Source organism: Marmota marmota, unplaced genomic scaffold, assembly GCF_001458135.2.
Source record: "Marmota marmota marmota unplaced genomic scaffold, marMar, whole genome shotgun sequence".
Lineage (NCBI taxonomy): Eukaryota > Metazoa > Chordata > Mammalia > Rodentia > Sciuridae > Marmota > Marmota marmota.
The window spans coordinates 4,054,002-4,078,983 of NW_025999896.1; the positions used below are offsets into that span (position 1 = coordinate 4,054,002).

The 24,982-nt window shown below is 44.6% G+C and overlaps 1 protein-coding gene across 1 annotated transcript in view; it reads left to right on the forward strand.

The window, feature by feature from the left end:
• The window catches only part of Shisa6 (shisa family member 6), a 283,314-nt gene that overhangs the window by 1,072 nt on the left and 257,260 nt on the right, over window positions 1-24,982 (forward strand). Inside the window, exons 2-3 of the mRNA XM_015504527.2 lie at window positions 3-402; window positions 20,774-20,934. Of these exons, the coding sequence (XP_015360013.2) occupies window positions 3-402; window positions 20,774-20,934 (561 nt within the window). The remainder of the gene's footprint in view (window positions 1-2; window positions 403-20,773; window positions 20,935-24,982) is intronic.

The following is a 24,982-nucleotide window of genomic DNA, read 5'->3' on the forward strand; positions in this document are numbered from 1 at the left end:
AGCGGCGGCGGCGGCGGCCAGCGCGACCGTCACCTACGAGACGTGCTGGGGCTACTACGACGTGAGCGGCCAGTACGACAAGGAGTTCGAATGTAACAACAGCGAGAGCGGTTACCTGTACTGCTGCGGCACCTGCTATTACCGCTTCTGCTGCAAGAAGCGCCACGAAAAGCTGGACCAGCGCCAGTGCACCAACTACCAGAGCCCCGTGTGGGTACAGACGCCCAGCACCAAGGTAGTGTCGCCAGGGCCCGAGAACAAGTACGACCCCGAGAAGGACAAGACCAACTTCACCGTCTACATCACTTGCGGGGTGATTGCCTTCGTCATCGTGGCCGGAGTCTTCGCTAAGGTCTCCTATGATAAGGCCCACCGCCCTCCGCGGGAGATGAACATCCACAGGTGAGAGCCACTGCCTGGTGCCTTCCCCCACTCTCCTCTTGACCTCACTTCCTCTTAATATGTCTCCCTTGTTCTCTGCACTCACACCTCCCTTGATCCTAAGTCACTCTGACCATCTCTTGTTTCACATGCACTAGATCTTGTACCTCTTCTCCATGTCCTAGGAACCGGAATGCATGCTTTGGAGGTAGGGGGGTTTGCAAGGCAAAGTGAGAATAGATGAAGTCTGTAAAGTTCAAGTAAAAGAATTTTACGAATTCTGTAATCCTGAATGGGGATCCAGGGTTCTATTTTGATGGCATGTGGGCATTTGGGTGTAGGTTCTTAATGGCAGTTAGTTTTTTTCCTCTCAGAACAGAGTGTCAGCTTCAGTACAGGCAATGAACCAATGTTGGGACTCATTGAAAAGAATACCAAGTGATTTAGTGCAAACTGGGATGCTGTGGGATGCTAGAGACAGGGTGATGCGGGAAGGCTGCCTCCCATGGGTGGAAGGAACAAAGGTTTCTCCATTCCATGTTGACCATGCACAGATGGCTGTTTTAGAGCTCCAAAGGACAAGTCTGTAGGCAGAACTCTATAACAGTTCTTGCACGTTCATTCTGGTGGGGTATCTTTCACAGCATTCATGGGGTTGCCTCCTACTAAAACTTATGCCAGGAGTTCAAAACATGATAGTCCATAATTCCACTCTGACCATCTCCCATCCCACCACTCTGGCTCCCAGCCTAATGGAAAGTCAAAACTAAGGGGACAACTAGAACCCATCCCTTCCTTTAGGAACCACAGACACAAAGTTAGCTCTGTTTCCAGTGCCCTCAAGATAGATGACTAGATGCGGTTCAACAGAGTCCTTTCAGGGAACCTGAAAATCCTGCCAGGGAAATCCTCCATTTCTGGCACATGGTATGAGCACTGTCCTAGTAAGCATGACCACTCCCCAGACCACTGCTTCTGAGTTGGCTCATCAAACTCCATCCTCACCCATCCACCTTTAGTTTATTTCTGCACTCTGCTCATTATCTTTGTGCACTGAAAACCTCCGCTCAGTATTGTGGACATTAATCACCCTTACTTTGCTGAAGACAGGGGAAGGCAGATAGAAATTTTTAAGACATGCTTAAAGAGCTGATCTATTATTGTTGTTGTTATTTGTTATTATTACTGTGGGTGTGTTTGAAAAGATGATAACTCCCTGGCAGGTTTTATTGAGTCAAATCCACTAAATGTGGGTATTTGAAACTTGAGTGCTGGAATTGGGGGTTGGGGTCTCTGAAGGGTCATACGTTGTTTGTAACTCTCTCTCATGCCCCCAGGTTGCCCCTGCCCTTTCTTCCTCCCTCACCTTATCTCTCAGGTAGTGCAAATTTACTCAGCATCCTCTCTGTGCCTAGACTGCATGACACTAAACAGAGACTTGTGCAATGGTCTGTGGTCAGTCCCAACTTTCAAATGCAGAGGATCCGTGGGATAGTGAGCAAAATGAAGGCAAGACACTTCTTCCTTTGCCTTTCATCTGGTGAAGAATTCTCTCTCTTGGCTCTGCTTGGAAAGCCAAGAAGGAATTGCCCACAGGCGGGTGCCTTCCCGAAGCAGATGTGCCGGTTCTTCTCATCCATCCACCTCTGCCTCAGGGCTCAGAAACTTGTCTCTTCTCTCTTCTTCCTGTGCTATCTCATCAGACCCTCTGCCCTGGCTCTGGCCTCTTCCTGATTTATTGCCACAAACCTTTCTTTGGCTTTCCCCTCTTCCTTGAGTCATTGTTCTCTGTACTCTTAGAGAAAGCTGGCCCGTTCCCTGACCCTGCCCCTTCATACAGTTTGTTCATCACTGCTTGTGATGATATGCTGTTGGTGTCCCCAGATGCGGGAAGCATCTTTGGATGCCGGCATTGGCATGCAATCCTGGAGAGGTCACTGTCTCACTTAATGTTCCTCCTTTTCTCACCATACAGATATCTCTTATCCCAAACTAGGGTAATTACTGGGACCCCTTCGGGGCGGGTTTTCTCTGGGGTTGAGGAAGAGAGGTAACCATGGGAGGGGCCATAAATTTTAGTTCCCAGACCATTGCATAAATATGGAATGTTTCCACCTCAAGTTCACTCCTGATTTTATTCAGTTCACAGCAATTATTCCAGCAGCTGCAGTCCCTCCCCATTAGTCTTTGGAAACCATTGTACTGGTGCTTGCTGGATGGGGGGCAATGTCTGTCTGTGTATGTGTTGGCAGTGAGCAAGTAGGAGGACAGGACATAAGAGATCTATCTAGGACACTCCATGGGTGACCTTGGGCAGGCCAAGGAAACTTATTTTTCAGTTCTGGGTAGCTCAGGCATAGCAGTATCCCAGCTCCACCACTTCTTTCCAGCCATGCCAGGGTGAGTGCTCCATTACTCTGGGTGGGAGTGTGGGGCTCCTTTTACTCTGCTTGTATCACAGAGGTCACTGCTTGCCATTCGAGGGTGTGTGTGTGTTTGTGTGTGTGTGGTGTGTGTGTGTGTGTGAACAGGCATGTGAGTTCAGATTGTCTTGTTGGAGAATGGAGATAGGGAAACGGTTCGAGAGAGGAAAAGGAGATAAATACTGACACCATAATGAGTTTTCCCCAAGGAAAATGAGATGTTGGCGGGGGAGGGGGTGGGGGGGATGTACAATGTCAGAGGCCCAGGGGAAAAGTGGGATGTACGTTCAATTGCATATTTGAAATAATTCTACAAAGACATTTCCTTACTGCAAGGAAAAGAAGAGTAATTCTGGTGTGTGATCCTCCCTGAAGATGGTACATGGGTAAGCAAATCTAAGTCTAAATGAGGGAGTTTCAATGAGAACAGCCTCAATGAAAGGGATTTTTTTGCAGGGAGTTTAGAGGGGGGTGAGAGAAGAGATCAGCATCTGCCTCAGCCTAGGTGTTCTGGGTGTTCCTTGGCACATGTATTCCTTAGAGCAGGACTTTCTTATATCTCTCTGGCCCCTGCAGGGAAGAACAGATTTTGTCTTTTCCAGAAGTGATTAGACCTTGCAATCATATTTCTGCATGAGAAGTCAGTGTCTGCAGGGGAAACTACCAGTGATTCTAACAGATGAGTCCCAAATCAGATCCAGCTATCTGGACCCTGGGGCAGAGAAAGGGACTGAATGGGAACCAGAGACAGAGCCCAGCTCTGGATGTAGACAGCCTACCTTTCCCAATTGGAGCTCTATTTTCCTCCAGGATCTCTACTCCTACCTTCCCCTTTTAAAAAACTTCCCAGGCCAGGGCTGGAGCTGATGGACAGCAGGTACCCACTGATTTCGGGGAGGGGTTAGGGTGGGGGTCAGTCTGCTCAGAGAGGGCTGCCAGTATTCTCCAGGGGCACAGGCTCTGCCCAGGACATGGTCTAAGAAGGCTGGCCCCCTTTTGACATTCTGTTCCTTGTTACTTGTCTCTCATCCAAACCTGTTCCTTCCTCCTCACCCCAAGTAGATTCATTAGTGTCTTGGAGATGAGGACCATTCTGAGGGAGGGACTGTGTGGCTTCTTTTTTTTAAGATGGCTAATTAACAGATGGGCAAGGAAGCTATTAGGATGCTGTAGATGCAGTTGGTGAAGTCAGAGATGCTCAGGGCCCTCCCACTACCTGCACAGGGATGGAAGAGATGAAGGGAGGTGGGCAGGGGAGGGATGCTTAGGGCGATGGGAAGACAAGCCACAGTGGATATCATCAGGAAACAGTGAAAGTATTAGGAGTCCACTCGTCAACAGGGTCCTTCATCTTTGATTTCCCTGCTTATTTCTAGAGGAAGTCAAGGGAATACTTTGTTTTACTCTTTCTCCCTCCAGAAATTAAATACAAACCCCAAAGAGCTGTTTTCCCTTGTAGGTCACATAACTGCAGAAACAGTATCATAGTGCTGGCTGATTGGTGAGGAAACTCTTCCTGGGTGCTTGGGCGATGAATTGTCAAATCCACGCGAACACTTGATTTTTGGAGGTACTGTGGCCTCCCTATAGTGAATTGATCTAAACAGTCATTTTTTTTTTTTTACTTCAAATATAGTAATTGGAAGGAAAAGATAAAAAAAAAAAAGGGATTGCTTTGGACTGAAGGTCTTAGCCTTGTGTGTTTTTCTTGAGTTTAAAAAAAAATGCATGTAGGGAAAGCTGGGAAATTGTGGAAGGATTTGAGAAGGCTTAGAGAGGAGGGATTAGGGGAAGGATTGCAGGAAGACAGAAAGATGCAAAGATAGCAGAGAGAGGAAAGCCATTGAGGGAGCAGTTGATGGCCAACACTGATGGAACCAAGCGGCATTGCCCAGACTTACCCACAGGCTTGATTTTGTCCTGATTCTTGCATATACACGGACATGGATGCATTAGTTCAACAAATGAGCTCTGCTCACCTGGCACAAGCAAGATGAGTTTCAAACTGTAACATGTACATGTACCATGCACACACTGTTCAAAAACCTCCAGACTTTGACAACCCTCGCTGGTCACCTTGCCCACTGTCTTCATATTAATTTCTCACCCTGCCCCAAGCCAAGAAGGCCTCCACATCTGTCCCTTTTCACCCTCCTCCAACCCTACCCAAGACTCAGATGCACATTCATTTCGGGGAATCTGCTGCTAAGATACCAAGAGCTTACCCACAGTTCTAGTCTGCCAAGACACAGGTAGCAAAAAAAAAAGAAAAGAAAATTCTAATTCATTGTTTTCAACCAATTTTAATGAGACATTGCACTGACTGTGCAGTTGATTCAAATCAATTGTGCAGGAAGCAGTGGTTAAGACGGCTGCAAAAGTGAGCTGACTGAAAGAGGTTAATTCACTAGCCTCAGACAGACATGCCTACGGATCTGGAATAAAAGGAAACTACACCCAAAGAAGCTTCATCCTTCGAGTTCTACTGCATGATTTCTCCAAGGCTGGCAGGATTGCATTCAGAACTTAACTTCTTGGTTTCTTTCTAGAGCCAGGGAGAAACCCCTCCCACATGTTCGAACTAGCACCCCATGCAGGGGTTTGGGGGACCACCAACCCCTCTTCTCCCCTGCCATCCTTCACCCAGTCAAAATCCTGCATAATCTATGTTTGAAATGATCATGGACTCCAGTGAATTTTGCTTTACAATTTCAGTTAGATTCCTTTTTCTATGTATATATCCTGCAGAACCACAAAATTATGGCTTGAACTTATGAATGTATAGGTGTCTCAGATCGGTGGCGGAGCGGGGGGCTCTGATGGCATCTGGGAGGGCCTAGGTTATGTTCATTTTGTACATACATTCTGTTTTGATTTTCTTTCCTCTTTTCTCTACCTTGAGGAAATCCAACCCATTATTTTTTTTCCTGAGTCACGTTTATGACCTCACATCGCTAGTGTTTTTCTTTGCAGATACTGTAGATAGAGAAAGAGACAAATAGGAGGTTTTACCAGCAAATCTTATCCAGGACAGGTTGTTAACTTTCTCTATTCCTTTTTTTTTAAATTCTAGAAGCAAAAGCAAAATCTTATGGAAAAGCAGGGTAGGACCTTCTATAATTCTGTCATTCATTACAGAATTGTGGAATAATTATTGCAGGCAATTCATTTAAATTAACTTGCTAATTTTATAAGTTAGGCAAGTGAAAACCAGAAAGTCTAGGTTCCAATGCCAAGTAATGCCTTGGACTGAAGGTCTTAGCCTTCTCGCCATCCTATGGCACTGTGTGTGTGTGTGTGTGTGTGTGTGTGTGTGTGTGTGTCTAAGTGAGACTTCAGGGTCATCCTCCAGAATGGTTCCCTATATGCACAAGTAGCTCTGTGAGCCACAGGAGCACAATTCCTGGTGCTGATTGTTCCCTTCTGAGCCTTGGACTAAGAAACCTCACACTAAAGAAGCTAGCCATTTGGGCCCCATCATTACATGAAATGAATCTTGGTGGTATTTAGTTTGGGGATTTGGCCTGTGATGTGCCCGAATCTTCCTTTGAAAGAACTAGGATGTCCATATATCCTAATGTGTTGTCTTTCCAAGAAATCACCTTGGGAGACCACACGCTGATTCTTCTCCTGAAAATGGTTCTACAGAACCTCTCTTGGAAGTACTTGGAGAGTCCACAGTGTGTCATTTTGACTTTCTGTAATTGTAGCATATTTTTATCCTCCTGGGGGTAGATTCGATTCTCGTAAGCAGTAATAAGTCATGGGCTGAGGCTGATGAATGAAAGAGGTGATCAGAAAATCAAGAGCGCCTCCTGTAATGAGACCTGTTCTGTGAGGCACTGTCTCAGATGGGACTGAAGACAGGAGCCCAGAAGAGGCATTCCGAGCATAATGAAAGGCAGCCTCCCACACAGGAGGGCCCAGCATCCCAGTGACCACATTGAAGGGGCTGCTCGCTATGTGGAAAGATAATTATTGCCCTGTTAGAAAACTGCTTCATGTTATATCAATGTGTTGGACAAGCAGTGGGGTAGTTGGGAAGAGAGGACAAAAGGAAAGATATGGATATGCATCAAACATTTCAAATAACTGCCCAGAAAGAGTGAAAAAAAAAAAAAGAATGTCCCACATTTCTGCATAAGATATAGGCAGATGGCTCAATTTAGCTTCTTACTTTGATTCTGAGGGTAAAAGGACCCAGATTCGTTGGGATGCATGCAGAGAGGAGGCATGGGGTCAGAGCCCCTGTTCGCTGTACCTCTCCCTCTCTCCATCCCAGAGCCGTCGCCTCTGTAATTCTGCATTTAGATGGGGGTCACTGCTTAGACCAGACAGCCACAGACGAAGTGGAAAGGATTGAAACCCAGGGAGATGAGGCTGCCAGCGAGCATTGCTGATAGATTCCTAGAGTGCCTTGATCATACTCGTCCCACAATCCCCAAATGTACATCCATAGAATGGGATTGATCCCAGAAATGGAGCTAGAAGAAGCAGGCTGAGTACAGGGCAGGTGACAAGGGATCACTGGATTTAGCATTTGCAGGTGGGGGTACCATCTTTGCAGCCTTTGCCACCTCTGTGAGTTGCTGGTGCCCCCTCGTCTCTGGGGTTAGGGGATGGGGTGGGGTCGGGGTACTTGCATTACTCCTATGGTCCCACTGCCCCCCCCGCCACTCCCCAGATGTCTCTTTTGGATGCTCTGGAGAGAGTCAGTCCTGCTGTGAATCTGGAAAGCCTCCCTCAACTATGCTTGAGTGTCTGGAATGTGAGAGTTCAGTCTCCAAGGAGCTTGTACAACCCCATCGTCCCCGCCACCCCCGAAAAGTGAAGGACTTGAGGTCTCAGTCGCATGCGGTATCTAGGAAGTGGGAACACTTCTAAGAGCCGTTCTTAAGGACTCACTCTGTACCAGGCACCCTGTCCCATACTCAACCTACAGTCTCACTTCATTCTTCCACCACCCCTCTGAGTCCCCTTAACTCACCATTTTATAGGTGAGTAAAGGGACTCAGAGATGTTTAGTAACTTGCCTAGATCACAGAGTACCTTTCCTATATTCGTCTTCCTTTGTCATCTGACGGGCAGCTGGCTCTCACCTTCCTGGATGGAAAGGGGTTCGTGATGCCCAGATTACTTAAGAAAGTAAAGTCCCATCTGTCTGTGCCCTGGGAGATAGGTTGTCACAGTAAAGGACTAAAAGCATCAATGACCTCCCTACCAGCATACAGCAGACAGGGTTAGTGATACCTATATACTGCTCACAGGGCACCGGGGTCCCAGGGCAGTGCTCAGACTCTCTTTCAAGGATGGATTATATTGACTCAGAATGGTGAAACCATACCCAGATACATTAAATAAATAAATAAATAAATAAATAAACCTTGATGTTAATTGGGTGGGGGAGCAAAAACCCCTTTATGCTGTTGAAAGAAACCCTGGGCAATTCCGCGTGAGTTCTAGCTCCTGAGAATAGTGAGTGGTGTTCAGGGAAGGGAGAAAAGATTGCTATTTGGGGAGAGAGGATGGACCTCAGGCCATTCCCAGTTTTAATTACTAAGGCATACAGCTCACAAACAAGTCCATTTATCACAATCTCCCCCCCTTCCCGCCCCATTAATAGCATCTCATGCTGTACATATAAGACGTAGCATTTCAGCCAGCCTACTTCTAGTGCTTCCCAGTGACTCGCTCTTGCCCTGTGTCTCTGTGCATTTTGTTCTCAAGTCCTGTGTCCTAACGGACTGGAGACAAAGAAGGAATCCGAACGAACTCTAATGGCCCTGTGTTTTCTCTCCAGTAGTCAAAGTCCACTCTAGTTATCACTGGGCAGCGGCCAGAGCTGTGCCCACATTGCATCTCGACCCCAGGGGCACCTGAGCAGAGGGCTCACCTCTGCTGGAAACCGTTTCGCTAGCCTTCCCATCCCAGGAGCCCAGGGTTCCTGAGCAGCAGATTCAGGCTCCTCTCCTGCTTCCTGCCTCATGCCTGCTTCTAACCCGAGGAACAGCGCAGCCTTGGATCCTCTTTGCCCTGCGCCCCAGTCTCCAGATCCACAGGAGCTGGAGTTCCAGGGAGGCTCTGGTTGGCCAGAGCCTTGGCTCTGTGCCCTGATATTTGGGAGAGGAGTCGAGTTGTTGCTTTCAGGCTTCACAGATACTCATTATTCCTTGCTTTGTTGGCATTTGGTCTGGCATACTGTTCCCATTAGCTTCGGCATTAAAGTCTCATTACTTAGGACACCTGTCCTCTGGACATATTCGTTGTCCCTCGGCCAGCTGTCCTCTTCTGGGAAGTATGTTTGCTACCCAGGCACTTCCTTCCCTCGCCGCTCCAGTGAGGAGGAATTTGAATGCCGGACTGGGCTGTTAATTTTCAGTGACATCTGACAGCTTGTGCCAGAGCCCATGCATCCTCTTCTTTTGAGGTCCTGAGAATCTGGCTAGGGGGTCGGACAGGTTAGGGCCTAAACCTCATAGAAGCCGTGAAAGGAATTGTCACGAGAATTGTTTCCTGCCCCAGTCCTAGATCAGGCTGGGGTGCTGTCAGTCTGGGATGTTTGGGCAGCTTGGTTGGAGCATGAGAGAGGCTCATGTTAACTTGCCTCTCTGAGACCATGATCCTATTCCAGAGCATGGGGGAGAATGTGGGTTCCTGCTTCCCCTCTGGGCTAAGAGTTGGCTTTCTCTGACTTTTTTACGGCATCCCGAGAAAGGGAGCTGAAGTTTTCCAAGAATAAAATCCCACAGGTTTGGAAAAAGTGTCTACACATTGGGAAGTAACCCAGCTTTTCTGTGCTCCTTTAAGCCACCGCCAGCTTCTGCCCCACCTCCATACCAGTGCCTCCTTCCCCAACCACAGCATTTGCAAAGAAGAATGTTGGGTCTTTGAGCAAAGGATCTGTCGCCTTTCTTTCTTTTAAGTCACATCATTAAAATGTTTCTCCTTGTTACTTCCAGTGTTGCATCCACTGCTGCTGCTTCTCCATCTGTCCTCCTTTTGATTCCTATTCACTTCTGTCTTCTTTTCCTCCGTCTCCCTTCGGCTCTCCTTCTTAAACTTTTCCAGCTGTAACTTCATTAAACTGCATCCATTCAGATGCCATAAATTCGGAATTTATCCAAATTGAACCTGGACGAAGTGGCTCTTTTCTTTTCTCACTCTGATGAGAAACAGCGATGAACAGATTAATAGCTGAGACAAGACTGCAAAAAAAAAAAAAAAATGTGCAGGGGACATACACCATGGAGAGGGACAGATTGTTTCCAAGCAGACTAGGTAGACAGTTGGCAGGCTGATGACAGTGCACTCCTATCTATTCAATGAAGTAGCCCTCCCTCCAAAGATCTGCTTTTATTTTATTTTGTTTTAGTCCGTGAAATCCTGCAACGGCTCAAAGAACAATGAAAATGCATTTCCTTTCAATGTTTTATAATTTCGATGCCTGTTTCATTGGCTGGGATTAGCCTACCCCCATTTCTATAGAATTGGTGATGCTTGACTATAAGGCTGCTTCAAGTTCCCTTTTGAGTTCCCTCTGGGGGCTCCCTCTAATTTTCCCCTCTTCTTGTTTCTTTTCTTGTTTTATATCCCTGTTGTTTGAGAATCCAACAACCCTCTCTTTAGGTTTTGAGAATTAATGTTGTGAATCACTGCCACAGCCTCAGGGGTCTCTTCATTTGACCGCAAGAATGGTCAGCTGAGCCTGAGAAGACAAGAGGTCTACAGTCAGACTTGGGACAACTTGCCCAGTTTCTGGGTGATAAGAAGATGAGAAGATTTGTCTTGTTTTCCTTTTTTTTTTTTTGATTATTCCTCAATAGCCTCAGTACCCTGAATTAAGTCACTGCCCCTATTCCCACTGTTTGGAGCCAGTGGCACTTAGCCAGCGCCCTTACCCCTTTCTCTCCCATCATATGCTTCTGTGCCTTTGAGGGTCATCTCCAGAGACATTTAGCAATATCTCACTTTTGGAGGTTGTCATTCATCTTCTCCTGCCATAGTCCACTTCCTGTAATCTGAGATAGGAAGCCATCTGAGCTCAACTGTTCACTTTTAGTCCTCATGAGCTTGGTGAGTCGCCCAGGCCCTTTCGGTCTGACATAGAGGCCATGGGATGTGGCTGTGTGTTCTTCTCTGGTCCATTCTGATCTTTGCACCCCCTAGAGATCCTGGAAGAGAGTCCACCTCTGAACTTACAGGTGCAACAGCCCAAGTGTGAGAGAAAATACCCTTTCCTTGCACGCTCCAGTGGGTTAAGAATGTTATCTGCAAATGGCCTCATGAGGGTGCCTGGTTCTAACATGCTAAACTCTTAGAATCTCTATGGAAAGGGAATTGTGAGGCCTTTCAGTGCATCTTCCTCTGGGCACTCCTCCTCTTGCGTACAGGTACAGCAACATCCATGCCCCTATCCTGGAGAGAGGGTCTTGTCTATTATTGGAAGCAATTCTAATTGATTTTTACGAGGTGCCCAAACTGACTCCTTTGGCATAGGATCCACTCAACAGAATCATCCAGAGGGATGTATCTTCTCTTCTGCAAGCCAGCAGAACATCTTTACAATAGCGGTCAACGCCCCTTCAGCCTTCCCTTATTCGAAATCAATGTTCCTATGTTTGTGCCTGTCTTCAGGAGACATGATTTGAAGTCTTCCTATCTATGCAGAGGCCATTCACCTAGAAATAGGGTTGCCCAGAAGATGTGGGCCTCGGAAACTCAAATTCAAGGATCTGGAAATTTCTTCTGGGAAACTGCTTGGTCTCCCACCCGTGGAAACAACTCTTCTTGGTGGCAGGGATCCCCCTCTCCTACCACTAGGACTAGAGGAGAAGAGCATCGGCCTATTTAGTTCACACCTGTGTTCTAGTGTCCAGATCAGTGCCTGGTGTAATAAATATGAGTGAGTGACTGAATGAAGTAAAGTGGCTAGAATTTGGGGTGGCTATTTTTTTATGCCACACCCTTCTGATGGTCATGTAAACGTGAACTTTTGAGACCATGGAAATGACAGTAATGTTTATACTTACATTAAAGAAGGAAGAAAGAAAAGGAGAGTGGCGGGGGGAGGAAAGAAGGAAAGAAAGAAGGAAGAAAAGCTAGAAAAAGGAATGAAGGAAAAAATAAATAACCGAATCCTTTACCAAAGAGGTTTGACGTGGTTGCTCTCCTGCATTGTGGCAGAATCCTGATTTGTTTCGCTGACACTGTTATTTTTTTTTTTTTTTTTTTGCTTTTCAGTAGATCTTCATCTTGATGCTTCCTTGCATACTCTTGGAAGCACCATCCATGATGCCCTGGGTGAAAGACCCACACAGACACTTTTTTTACTCTTGGCAGTCCAAGTCCAAGTTCAGGGTACAGCGAAAACTGGTATGTGACCATATGGAGTCCCATCCTTCGCCTAAGTGGAACATGTGGGCTGTGGGTGGTCCCTTCCAAGATGACCATGGCCACAGACTTGTGCCACATGGCTCAAGACTTTTGCCAACTTGGCATCATCAAGTTGGTCCCCAAGACTTCTCTCTTCCACCTGTGCTTTGTTTGTGGTCCCATAGGCTGAGGCTGTGTAGACATTGGGAGGTTGTATTGGGATTTATTTATTAGTCAAATATTTATATAGTGCTTCCTCGATGCCAGGCTCTGTTCTAAGGGCTTTACAAATATTAACTCATTTAATCTTCATGATAACCCTATGACATTATTTTTTCCTTATTATTTTTGCCTTAATTTTTTTTTTTTCAATGAGGAAACAGAGCCACGGGGCCCTTCGGTAGCTAATGGTCACTAATGGATTAAGTGGCTCGTGTTCCAACTTTGGCACTGCAGCCTCAAGAATCCCAGTGCTTAGACTTCAGGTTTTTCTGCCTCGTGTTTTACTTCTCTGTAGATTTAAGGTACCTAGCCAAACAAAACAAAACAAAACTAAAGACAGAACCAATAATACAACAGTAGCAGCAGTGACCCATTTGTACCTCACATGCAGGTGCATTTATTAACTCATCCATCACCTGCCCAGCCATGTGGCTCCACTAACAAATCTTGGTAGCTTTTTTTTTTTAATTTGCTCACTTTTAAATGGTAGGCTACCATGGACACATTCAGAGGTTTGATTCATTCTCAAACAATCCAAATATTTCTAAAAAATTGTGGTTTGATCTTGAGGCTTCTGGATTCTCGGTCCTGGGTACACTTTTATCTGATTCATGAAGTCAGGAATGCTACTTGGAAGGAACGGCAGTTACAGGGGATTCATGTGGATTCTCTACGGAGCTCATGGCTGGTCATCTCTCTACAGCCTCAGGATAGGCAGTCACCGGGATGGAGCAAATAGTCCTGCTTGCTTGAAAAAGCAAAATGAGCAGGCCGTGGCTTCCCTCCCTGAGTCCTGTGATGTTTATTGGCTGTGATGAATTCTGATTGTGCTGGGGACAACTCAGACCTGCAGAACAGCTCAGTGCAGATGCATAGACATTGTTAACACAACAAATGAGATCTCCACATCCATTCTGAGCCTCTCTGTATGAGGAGAGCCGTCTTGTGCACACACAAAGCCAGCAGCTGTGTTTTTCAAGTGGACTGTGAGAGAACTGGGAATAGGGGGAACTAAATTAAGCCATTCTCCTTGGTCCGTGTTTATTAAAAATATATTCATTTCAATTGTCCGGAGTGCATATTTTCGAGAATAAAAGCACTCTGACTGTCCAGTAGATAATCTTGAAGATGAGGTCAAAGAAAACCCCAGCTGTTCCTCAACTTCAATGTCAAGTAAGAACTCAATTATCTAGGACTCAAATAACTAGAATCCTTTTTTTAAAAAAACTGGAATAAAATGTTCAAGCTCTACTTCTAAGAAAAATACAAAAGAAGCCCCTATCAGAGATTTACTTAAGAAAAAAAAAATCCAGAATCAACTTCCATGATCTGTCCTGCAGCTATTAAATTAATAGTTCAATTTCCTAGTCGGTCTACGTTTTATTTAGCTGTTCTCTGTAAAGGGTGCAAAAAATTAGACTGATGGTCCTCTCATGAAGAACTCTTTATTCTTAAAAAAAAAAAGAATTAATTATATTCAGTATACACTACTTAATTAGACACGAATGTTTTTAGAAAATTCTTCAAAGCCAAGAGAGTTCTCATTAGTCCTTAGGAGTAGGAGCATAAACCAGAATAACTTATTCATGTAATAGTTCATCTGTTTGGCTTTTTATTGTACCTATCCAGCAACATAAATTTCTTCCTTCTTCCTCTGAAAAGAGGAAGGGTATGATTAGGGGTCTAAAGTATCCAGTTTGCCTTGCTCTTGGCACAGAACAAGTTATCGAACAATGGATGAGCTTATTTTCTCCCTTCTGCAGCATTAATATAGCTCAGAAATCCAGGGACATGGCAGAAGCCGAAGTCTGGTTTCCATGTGCTCCACTTGAGTGAGCATCAGTATTCATGGGGTCCTCATGAACAGCATTCTAATTGAAACAAACAAACAAACAAAAGACTGACCAGGTGAACTCAGGGGCTCCAGGATCCTCCTTTGTTCTTAGGAGACCTAAATTTTTCCTAGCTACATGGTGAGTCAAGACTGGGTCAAAAAATTCCAAGTTTTTAATTTGGTGCTCCTTGGTCACATTTCTTTTCAAATCTGGAAACTCCACGAAGGCCAGGAACTATGGGGTGGAGGGGGAGAGGTGGGAAGATCATGGTTCTAGCTCCTCGTTCAGGCCTCATGCAGAGCAAGGGTCTAGTGAACTCTATTGGTGTTCTATTCAGAATATCATTTGACAAAAAGGTTGACTGCTAAAATAGTGTAAAACGTTTCAAATCTGTTGATGTTAGTGACTCACAAAGATGAATAGAACTGAGCCGTTGAGCTGTGGCTGAGTTCTTAGATCTGGGTAGGTTTTTCCCACTAAAGATTAAACACTCTCTAAAATCTTGTTCAGAAACCATTACAGGGACACAGGAGTTGAAAAAACAAAGGTGATTAAGTGGATGGAAGGAAGGATGGATGGGTGGATGGATGGATGGATGGATGGATGGATAAATAGGTAGGTGGGCAGATGGATGGGTCAGTGGATGGATGAATGGATAGATGGGTGGAAAGGTGGGTGGGCAGATGAGTGGGTGGGTGGATGGATGAATGAATAGATAGATGGATGGAGAAGTGGGTGGGTGGGTGGGTGAGTGGATTGGGGGATGGATGGATGGATGAGTAAATAGATGTATGGATGTATGGGTGGATGGATTTGTAAATGGATAGATAGATGGATAAATGGATGGATGGATGGATGGATGGATGGATGGGTAGATGGATGGTAAGTAGATGGATGGGTAGATAGATGGGTGGATGGATAGGTAAGTAGGTGGATGGGTGGATAGATGGATGCTTAATCTACTGGTAAATAGTCCCTGGACTTTTAGCTATCTATATTTGAAATCTGGTGACACCTTTTACTAGCTATGTTACCTTGGGCAAGATATCAAACCTCTCAGAGTCTTAGTTTTTCCATCAGTGAAGTGGGGCAATGGCACCTATCATATAAAAATGTACTGAGGATTACAGGGTATAGTGCATGTTAGACTTTGGTCCAGTATCTGGCACATAGTGATCCATCAATAAATAATAGTCTTTAATTTCCCAAGCAGGAAAGACTATGAAGGAAAGTGATGAGCGAGATTTTGTTGATTTTCCTGTTAAATAAAGTCATTTGCCATTTTGAGCAAGATTTCCTGTCTTGAGTGCAGGGCACAGCATGTCAGAATGCCAACAGGGTTTGGTCCTTACAGGAGATAACTAGGTACTTAAGGAAATCTAAACACTTTTTCCTTTCTTTGGGACCATGGACAACATTACACAAGGCTTTAAGCAAATAAACAACGGATCTTGCCTTGAACTGCTCATCTATTAATTGTTTCTCCATGCTCGAATATTAGTTGGCATTTGCTAAATGATCAGGCCCAGCTGGAGAGACAGGAAGAAATCATTAAAGCTGAGGCTTCTTGGGAAAGTGAGATGTATGTAAGAGGCAGTCCCAAGTGCGCACAAGGGTGCCTGGCTCAAGTCGGAAGCCCTGTATTTAAATTTCTGTTCCATCATGTTTGAGTTCTGAAATTAGTCTGAACCTCAGTTCCTTGTTAAAAATTGAGAATGATAATAGCTTCAAAGGTCGCAGGGTTAGAAGGAATCACATGGGGCAAGGCAGGTGGACACATTTAGAAATTGCTAAGTGCTATTCAAAGGTAAGATGGTCTTTCCATGATCCAGATGATTAATGCACAATACTGCGAATTAAAAAAGGAAGAAAAACGAAAATCCTCAGGCCTGAATGACCAGAATGACTTTATTTTTTTCCCCCTCTGGTCAGGTTTGCTGCCCAATTCATTTACTCTCCCCGGCTCACTAGGCATCAGAGAGAGCCAAGGAAGACCTATGCAGGAGGGAACAGCAGACCCAGGCAACCATTCAGATGATTCAGGCAAAAGAATTCGTTTGTTTGATAAATTAGATATTGCAGTAAAAGTGACCTACAGGGGAGGGTGCTTAGCTCAAATTGCTAAATTGGGCACATCTGTAATCATCATGGGAAGGTAACAGGCGGTTCCTGGGTGGGGTGGGGTGGCTCACTGCTTGCTGCTTTGCTGGAGCACATGGCTGACAGCCTTGTCCCCATTCCCTCCCATGGCCATCTCTGTGTCTCTCTCTCTGTGAGTTTCTTTTCCTCTGAACATCTCTCTCTAGCCCCCTCTTCCAACTCTGAATGTCTCTCTCTTGAATCGTTTTTCCGTCTCTGATTTTCCCTTTGACTTTCTGCTTTCTATTTTCTCTCCTGTTATATTTCTACCTGGTCATTTTTCTCTCTCTCTGACTCAACCTTTTCTCTCTGGCTTCTGGTCTCTTTCCTCTTCCTCTCCCTTTTTCTTGCTGCAAGTTTCTGACTGTCTCTTTCTCTCTCCATCTGTTAGGCTCCCTCTCCCACGTGCCTTGTTTCTCCCCGCACCTGTTTCCTTTCCTGTCTTTTTGTCTCTGTCTGTCTGTCTGTCTGTCTGTCACTGCCTATCCCCCCCCTCCAGTCTCTCGGACTCAGAAAGCTGCTTGCCCACTCACAAAATCTGCTTCTTTGTTCCTCCGTGACCAATTTTTCTTTCCTCTGGTGAGGAAAGTAGCTCAGGCCTTAACCCATTTCCTCCGGCGCATCCCAATTAATTAGGTGAGACCCAGGATCGCACATTTCAGAATTAGAAGAATATTTATTGAGTACCCTGGAGAGAATTGGATGGAAGATGGCAAGGAACCAGAGAAAGGAGGGAGGTCACTGAGCTCAGGGGATGGGACCAGGAACTGCTGTCAGAGGGGCCACGTGGTCTGGGCGTGAGGACTGCCTTTCTAATTGCCAGAGGGCACTGGGAAAGGTCAGATCTTGGAGGACTATTTAGCAGTAGGTACGGAACCAGGATCATTTCCTTGGTCATCATGCTCATCCTTGGAACCACACACGGTAGGGTCCCTGGCTTCAGACAGCCTTCCTAGCAGCCTTAAGAAGCACATTTTTTTCCAGAACCTACCCTTGGCTCTGCTGCCCAGCTCAGCCTCAGCTCACAGGGCATCCAAAGTCTTCTCTCAAGTTATTTGCTTCCATGGTATGACCAAGAGACATGTGGAAACAGCCTAACTACAACCCAGAGTTATGACTCATTGTCTGCTAAACATACCAGATCCAAGTCCACTTGGGATGCACCTCGCCTGCTGGTCTTCAGGAAGGTACTGGAGGCCTGAATGGTGCCTAGATCCTGCAGATGATTTCCCAGAATTTTCCCATGTTGGGAAAAAGAACCTCAGGATGAAAAATATCTTCTCTGGTGGTTCCTCTTTGGCCATTGAGCCCTGGAGCCACTCCTATGAAACTGCCATTTAAATTGTCCCTGTGGATGAGAGTATGCTGGGCAGAAAGCCCTTCAAGGCTGGGGATAGGGACCCCCTTCTTCCTTTCTTTATTTTGTGGCTGTGTGGGTACCAAGACTTGAGGGATAGTGATGATCCAGACAGACAGGGCTGCCCTTCTTCAGGACACATAGGTTAGTGTCTCTTGACACTCTGTGTCCCCTGGAGCCCACCCTAGTGTTCATTCTTTTTATGGGCTGCTCAGTGGATGTTTGTGGACCTGAATTGCATTAATGATAAACACCCTGTTCACAGAGTGCTGAGTAGATGTTGATCAGAGTTTCTCAACTTCACCACTAAGGACATTTCGGACTTGATAATTTGTCATGAGGCCTGACCTATGCATTGTAGGATATTGAACAGCCATCTCTGGCCTCCACCCATCAGAAGCCAGTAGCACTTCCCTCCTCAGTCATGACTACCCAAAATGTTTCCAGACATGGCTGAATGTCCCTGCAGGAGGTGGAAAATCACCCTGATTGAGAACCACTGGTGCAGGTTCACCGTGACTGCCCAAAAGGAATGGGTACAGCCCCATGATTCCATTCTCCTTCATCGCACCAGAGAAGTAGGAGTCTTTCTGAGAACTTGGGAGGCCAGAAAAAGAATAAGACTTTTGCGGGGGGAAATGTCTTTATTGAGATATCATTTACCTACCGTAAAACTCATGCTTCAATTTTAAAGTGTAGAACAAAAAAGCCAGATAATGCCAAGTGTTGACAGGATGTAGAGCAATAGGAATCTTTATACTCGGCTGCTGGAAATGTAAAATTATGCAGACCCTTCAGCTGCATTATCTGGGCTTCCTGGTTGAATTTGAATGGGTATCACGGTGCGACTTTGATTTGCATTTCCCTAGTGATCGATGATGTTGAGTTACTTTTTATATTTACTTTCTTTGAAGAAATACCTGTTTAAATACTTTGCCCATTTTAAAATTGAGGTATTTGGGTCTTTTTTTTTTTTTTAAATCATTAAGTTGTAAGATTTCTTTGTCTGGACACAAGTCTCTTATCAGATATGTTTTGCAAATGCTTTCTCCTGTTGTATGAATTGCCTTTCATCTTCTTGATGGTCTCCTCTGATGCACAAATATTTTAAATTCATCTATTTATTCTTTGGCTGCTTGTACTTTCAGTGTCATATCTAAGAAGTCATTGCCAAATTTGAGAAGTAGCAAAGATATACTCCTATATTTTTTTCTAAGAATTTATAAGTTTAAGACTAATATTTAGGTGTATGATCTATTTCCAAGTGACTTTTGCATATCGTGTGATACAATGGTCCAACTTGATTCTTTTGCATGTGGAAATCTACTTGTCTCAGGACCATGTTTTGAAAAGAAAAGCTGTTCTTTCTCCACCGAATGATCCTGTCACTCTAACTGAAAACGAATCGACCATAGATATATAAGTTTACTTTTACCCTCTCAATTTTATTCCATTGGCCTATATGCCTGTCATAACTTACAGTTCACTGATGTTTTTAGTCACCAAAAGGTGGTAGGAATAATTAACTCAATAATGAGAAGAGTGAAGGAACCAAGTCTTCTTGCATAGATGTGTGGTTTAAAAAGATAAAGTTGTCAAATTTTAGAATCCAGAGGGAAAAAATAGTTAAAATTCAGTTTGGTATTTGCCTCAAGGTTCATGACTGATCAGGGGCAGAGCTGGGATTGGAACCCAAACCTCTTGACGGTCCAGGGCAATGATTGTTCTCATTCCTGGGCACTGAAGGTCAGCTCTCTAGCTGTGAACCCTGGGTTTGCTTGATTTCCTTTCCCAGAGCAGTGAGATTCTGCGTTCTCCCTGACTACTTGGTCCACAGTAGTGAATGGGGGGTGGTGGCATGTGTCTGCTCTTTCCTTGACAGGCTGAGAGAAAAGAAAGCCAGCAAGGGGAAAGCATTTGGAAAATCCCAAATTGCTATATAAATGCCACTAAATGATAAGATTGCCACCTCGATGCTCTTTGAGGAAGGTTCAGCATGTCACAGGCAGCATAATGGAAGGAAACAATTCACTCCCAGACGTGTCTTTCAACTGCTGTGGCTGTCACTCCCTGAGAGGGCAGAGTGTGGGAGCTGGACTCAGGTGCAAAGGGAAACTTGGGGTGGTCTAGGCACCCAGTTGGGGGAGCAATTTCCCCTACATTCTTTCTGTAGAAGGCAATGATGGAGCCCTATCTACTTCTGTCTCTGCAGTGACTGGGGCATGCTGAGTCCTCAATAAATGCATGTTTGGTTGTTGATGTCAGATGTTGTGTAAACAGAACCTGCTTTCTCTGGTTACTGAGACTTCTGCAGAAGAGCGGTCTCTCCCTCTCTGGCAGAGTCTCTGTGTGTGTGTGTCTCTTTCTCCCTGTATGTTTTTTCCTATGTTTGTAATTTCTCCCTTCCTTAAACTCCATTTGCCTTTGCTGTCTACACCATCATGTATTCTGATATTTATCTTTTTATCTTTGCATTCTGGCTTTGCTATTAAATTGCACCTTTTTTTTTTTTTTTTTTTGACTGCAGGGGTTGTGTGTTGTACTTATTTGGGTCACCAGTATTTAGTACGGGCTACTTGGTGTGTGTGTGTTTTTTTTAGATGGGGAGGTTGGTCCCTCGATAATTAGTAACCTGCTGGTGAATTTGAGGCCAGGGGTGTCAGCCCTTCCCTGTAGGGCTTTCCGCTGGCCAGCTGCTGTGTCTGATGTAGGTGGGTATCGGGGGAACCAGGATTTTGAAAAGCCTAAGTTCACAGATGTGAAATGAATTAAAGAGAGAGAGAGAGAGAGAGAGAGAGAAACAAAAACAAACTATAAGCATAGCCTGTTAGTGTCTGTACCCACAGGCATGGCAACCTCTACCCTGTGTCCCCACTGAGACCAACACCAGAAAAAGCTATGACTGTTGAGAACTGAACGCCATATCTCTGTTTGTTCCTCCTACAGGTCTGTGAATCAAAAGGCCTATGGAAGGAAGCCAGCGACCTTCGGGGTTGTGCACACCTGCTCCGAGAATCTCATTGTGTGATCTCTTCCTTGTTTAGGGCTCTGGCTGACATCTTGAGACAACAGGGACCAATCCCCATAGCACACTGTGAAAGAGAAACTATCTCGGCTATCGATACCTCTCCCAAAGAGAACACTCCGGTCAGATCATCCTCCAAAAACCACTACACCCCTGTGCGTACGGCCAAGCAGACCCCAGGTATGTGAGAGCTGACTACTCGAATTCTTGCTGAGATGTGGCGAAATTTTGGTGATATTCCTGTTCTGGTGCAGCAGGTCATGCGGGATTGTGCAATGAAGGATACCCCAGTGGACAGACAGGCTTGTGAAAGAGATTGGGGACTGTTCCTGGGAAGGGTTTGTTATGAGAGAGACCACTGCCAGTCATGTGTCTGGACCCGACAAGGGCTGGTGGCTTGGGGCATCTGCAAGTTATTGAGAGGCTGGAATAAATCTCTTAAGTGAAAGGTGGCTTGGAGCAGACATGGTGGAGTGGGGGGGGACACACATTCGTTTGTATGGCTGGGAGGTTTGTGCTGCCTAGGATCCTGGGTACGTAACAAGAAAGTCTGCATCCAGAGGCAGAGCTTCCTCAACTGTTAGAATCTCAGAGAGTTCTTCCTGAGAGCAGCAATATCGTCTGTATTTTAGGGTGATCCTTTCCTGTGAGCTATAGACTTCTTTGATAAAGAGCTGTCATAGAAAAATGCAATACAGTTGTCTTTTGTTGTCTGTATGAAATTGATTCCAGGACCCAATAGGACACCAAATTTTCATGCTCAAGTCTCTTAATATGAATGACATAGTATTGTATCTAATTTAAACCATCCTCCCGTGTACCCCAAATGATTTGATTACCAATAACACCTAATATAATGTAAATGCTACAGAAATACCATGTTGTTTAGAGAATGATGAGAGTTTTAGTAAAGATACAGTTTTAAAGAAAGAGTTTTGATTCATGGTAGAATCCTGTTGCGTAGAGGGTCACAGTTGGACGCAGAACCTGTGGATATGGAGGACAGACTGTACTTTCTACTTTTTTACTTGATCACCATTGTAACATTATGAAGGGAACTGGGTGGGACTTCTTTTCCTTGTCTTATGGATCAATCAATGAAACTCAAGGAAATTTTAGTGACTTGAGCAAAGTCAAGGTATAAATAATTATAAAAACATTAGTAATATAACCTAAATATGTACTGGGCTCTTGCCCAGTGCCAGGGTCGTGCTGAACATTTTGCATTTGTATTTTTAATTTATTTGCCACAACAATTTTAGAAGTACTTGTACCATCTTCATTCTGAGAAGTGGAAAAGTTAGGGAACTTTCCCAAGGCCAACATGATCAGTAAGAAAGAAAGCCAGGATTCAAACCAAAGCAAATAGCTAAGAACAGTCTGGATTGGAAAACCACCATGTCCTTACCCAGCTGGGGACAGGAATGAAAGATCTCTGAGTGCAAATATCCTTACAAGTACATCTTGAGAAGTCACATCTCACTGTGAACATTACCAGTTCTAGGTCACTGATCCCAGTCCCAGACACAGCTTTTACTTTGGTGCTTGGATCTGGAACCTTTACATCTGCCACCTGTAGAGGTTTTCAAGGGGTCTGAACTAAACCTACAATTAGGATATACAGCCACTAGGTGGCGATATGAGTGTCCAAGTCCAAAACTGTCAGAGAGGGACTTATGAGATCACATTCGTTCTTTAACTTCTTAAACTTATGAAGTCATATTTGCCTTTAAGGTAGTATTCTTAAGTCTTTTGAGCATTCTGATAAAAGCTAAGGACATTCTCCCTTGAAAATATACATATGCATATGAATAATACATATTCATCCAGTAGTTGTGTAGGATTTAAGGGGATTCACAGACTCCCTCCAAAGTTAGAAGTCCCAATTTTAAAGGTGAAGATGAGTGATCCGCCTTTGCATAAAGTCTAGGATGCATTTTCAGCCTTAATAGCCTAGATTCTTGAAATGGAAGCAATAGAAAAGGCGTCTTGGCCAAAAAAACCCCGTCTGGAGCAGTGGTCACCTATCTGGTTGCGTGTTAGAAACAGCAAGAGAGTCCTTAAAAATGCTGAGGTACAAGCTCCTCAAATTAATCAGAGTTCCCAGGCAGTGGAGCTGACACCAGTATTTTTGAAAATCTCCTCGAGGTGATTCTAAACTGCAGCCAAGGTGAAGAATCCCTTATCCAGATGGATTCCTTCATAACCTGAGTGAAGACACTGAATGCCAGTGATCCTCAATTTGGCTCACTTAGAGTCACCTGCAGAGCTTGAAGCATTAGGGATGACTGCGTCCTTCTCTCCAATATCATGATTTCATAGGTGTGAGGATGTGGCCTGATCATGGGAGTGGGTGAGGGTTCAAGCTTCCCTGAACATGAGCCACGTTTAAGAATCGGTGGATTTGGGGAATTGCCTAAAGGTGCCATTCTAACCAATCCTTACTGTCGTTGATCACTCTGGATTCTAACCTTGATCATCTCCCCAGCTTTGAGGAAGGTGTTTTTTTTTTTTGTTTTGTTTTGTTTGTTCTTTGTTTTTTTCAAAGATGCATCATTTTAAGTCAATCTCCTCTAGGGCCTTGTTTGAGATTCTGCAACTTCAGGTCACTTTGGCATCAACAGCGCCCGTGGTTGTTTATCCTAACCCTTCCGTTCAGTTTTCCTCTGTCTCATTTACAAGCGCCAGTTCCCAACCACTGAATCCAGGCTGATTAAGTGGACACTCTTGATTTGCCCTTAAATGCCCTTCTCTGAGCAGGAAGTTTTGTCATTTCTTCTGGTTTCCACATACACACTCTCACTTTTAGTGAGCTAAAGAGAATAGCTTACAGTCCAATGATTCACTTCTATGTTTTAAAAAAAAAAATCCTTCCCTGTTTTTCTCAAATTATGACTTTCCACTTTGCTTTTCAGGATGGGAATGGTTTCCCTGGCCCAGAAAGCATTCTCAATGGTGAAACCGAAATGTAAAAAGCAATTTCACAACAAGTTACATCTTCCATAGCTTATAACAGACACAATGCTTTCCCAAATAGCTGCTATCCTTTGCCACACAATATTGCAAATTTGAGCTGAAGTTTTAAACAGAACTTTGGATACATGTTCAAAGTGGAAATTTACTGTGATTTTGCACTCATCAAATCAACCAACCACCAACTGTAGTAAAGTGGCAAGAGTTCTTAGGGGGATATTAAGAAAGATCCAGAAATACCAGGAGGCATCAGAGCACATGACTGGCTTTGCTGCTCAAAATGTGTTGGTGGACTGGCTGTATTAGCATCGCCCAGGAGAGCCTCGGGCCTTTAAGATGGTAGTCTTAAATCTTTTCAGCATCTGAAAAAAGCTAAAGACATTCTTCCTTGAAAAAAAAAAAAAAAATATATNAAATTCTCAAAACAACTGCCATATATATATATATATATATATATATATATATATATATACACATACACACACATATGAGGTGGGGTTCTACCTCACCTGCTGAATGAGAGTCTGCATCTTAGTTAACCCATCTGAGTTTGAGAAGCACTAGAAAGAGCGTGGGCTGGGTTTGTATTTTGACACTGTCACTGTGCATGCTATCCTGGACTTCTGGGTTTTCTCATCTGCCATTGGGATTATTGACTTTTGCTTCCTAGAGTCATTTTATGGGTAGAAAGAGTTAAACCAAGCAGATCTTTTAAAATAGGTCCCTGCCTATAGCAAACACTCACTGTTGGCCATGATCAGGATGTGGAAGACTATCCACAGTTTCTGGCAAAGGAGTCAAGTGAATGAGAGTAACAAAGACATCTTGCACTGGTGTTCTGAGGTCACACAAGGTCCACGGAGTTGTGTCTGGGATGATAGCCCGTGGGACTCTGGTTTCTTGTGCTTATCTCCTGCATTGAGGCACATCCTCTGGGAATGAAGGTGGTTTGGGGGACAACTTGGTCAGGGTTGTGAACATTGAAAGCACATGCTTGTTTGGTTTTGAGAAGTGGAATGAGAGTCCTGCAGGAATAATAAAAGCAATGATAATGTAAGTAGTACAAGTACTATGCATTGAGTACCTAGGATGTACTAGATGCTCTGCTAGGTACCTAGTACCCAGAATATTTCTTAGCTGTGGAAACTCATTATCTACATTGGCAGAAAGATCCTCTTCCTTGATCTAGGAGTCCGACTCATCCAGGATACCCTTCCCCAACTTTAAAGGGAGCATCATAATGGTCACTTACTTT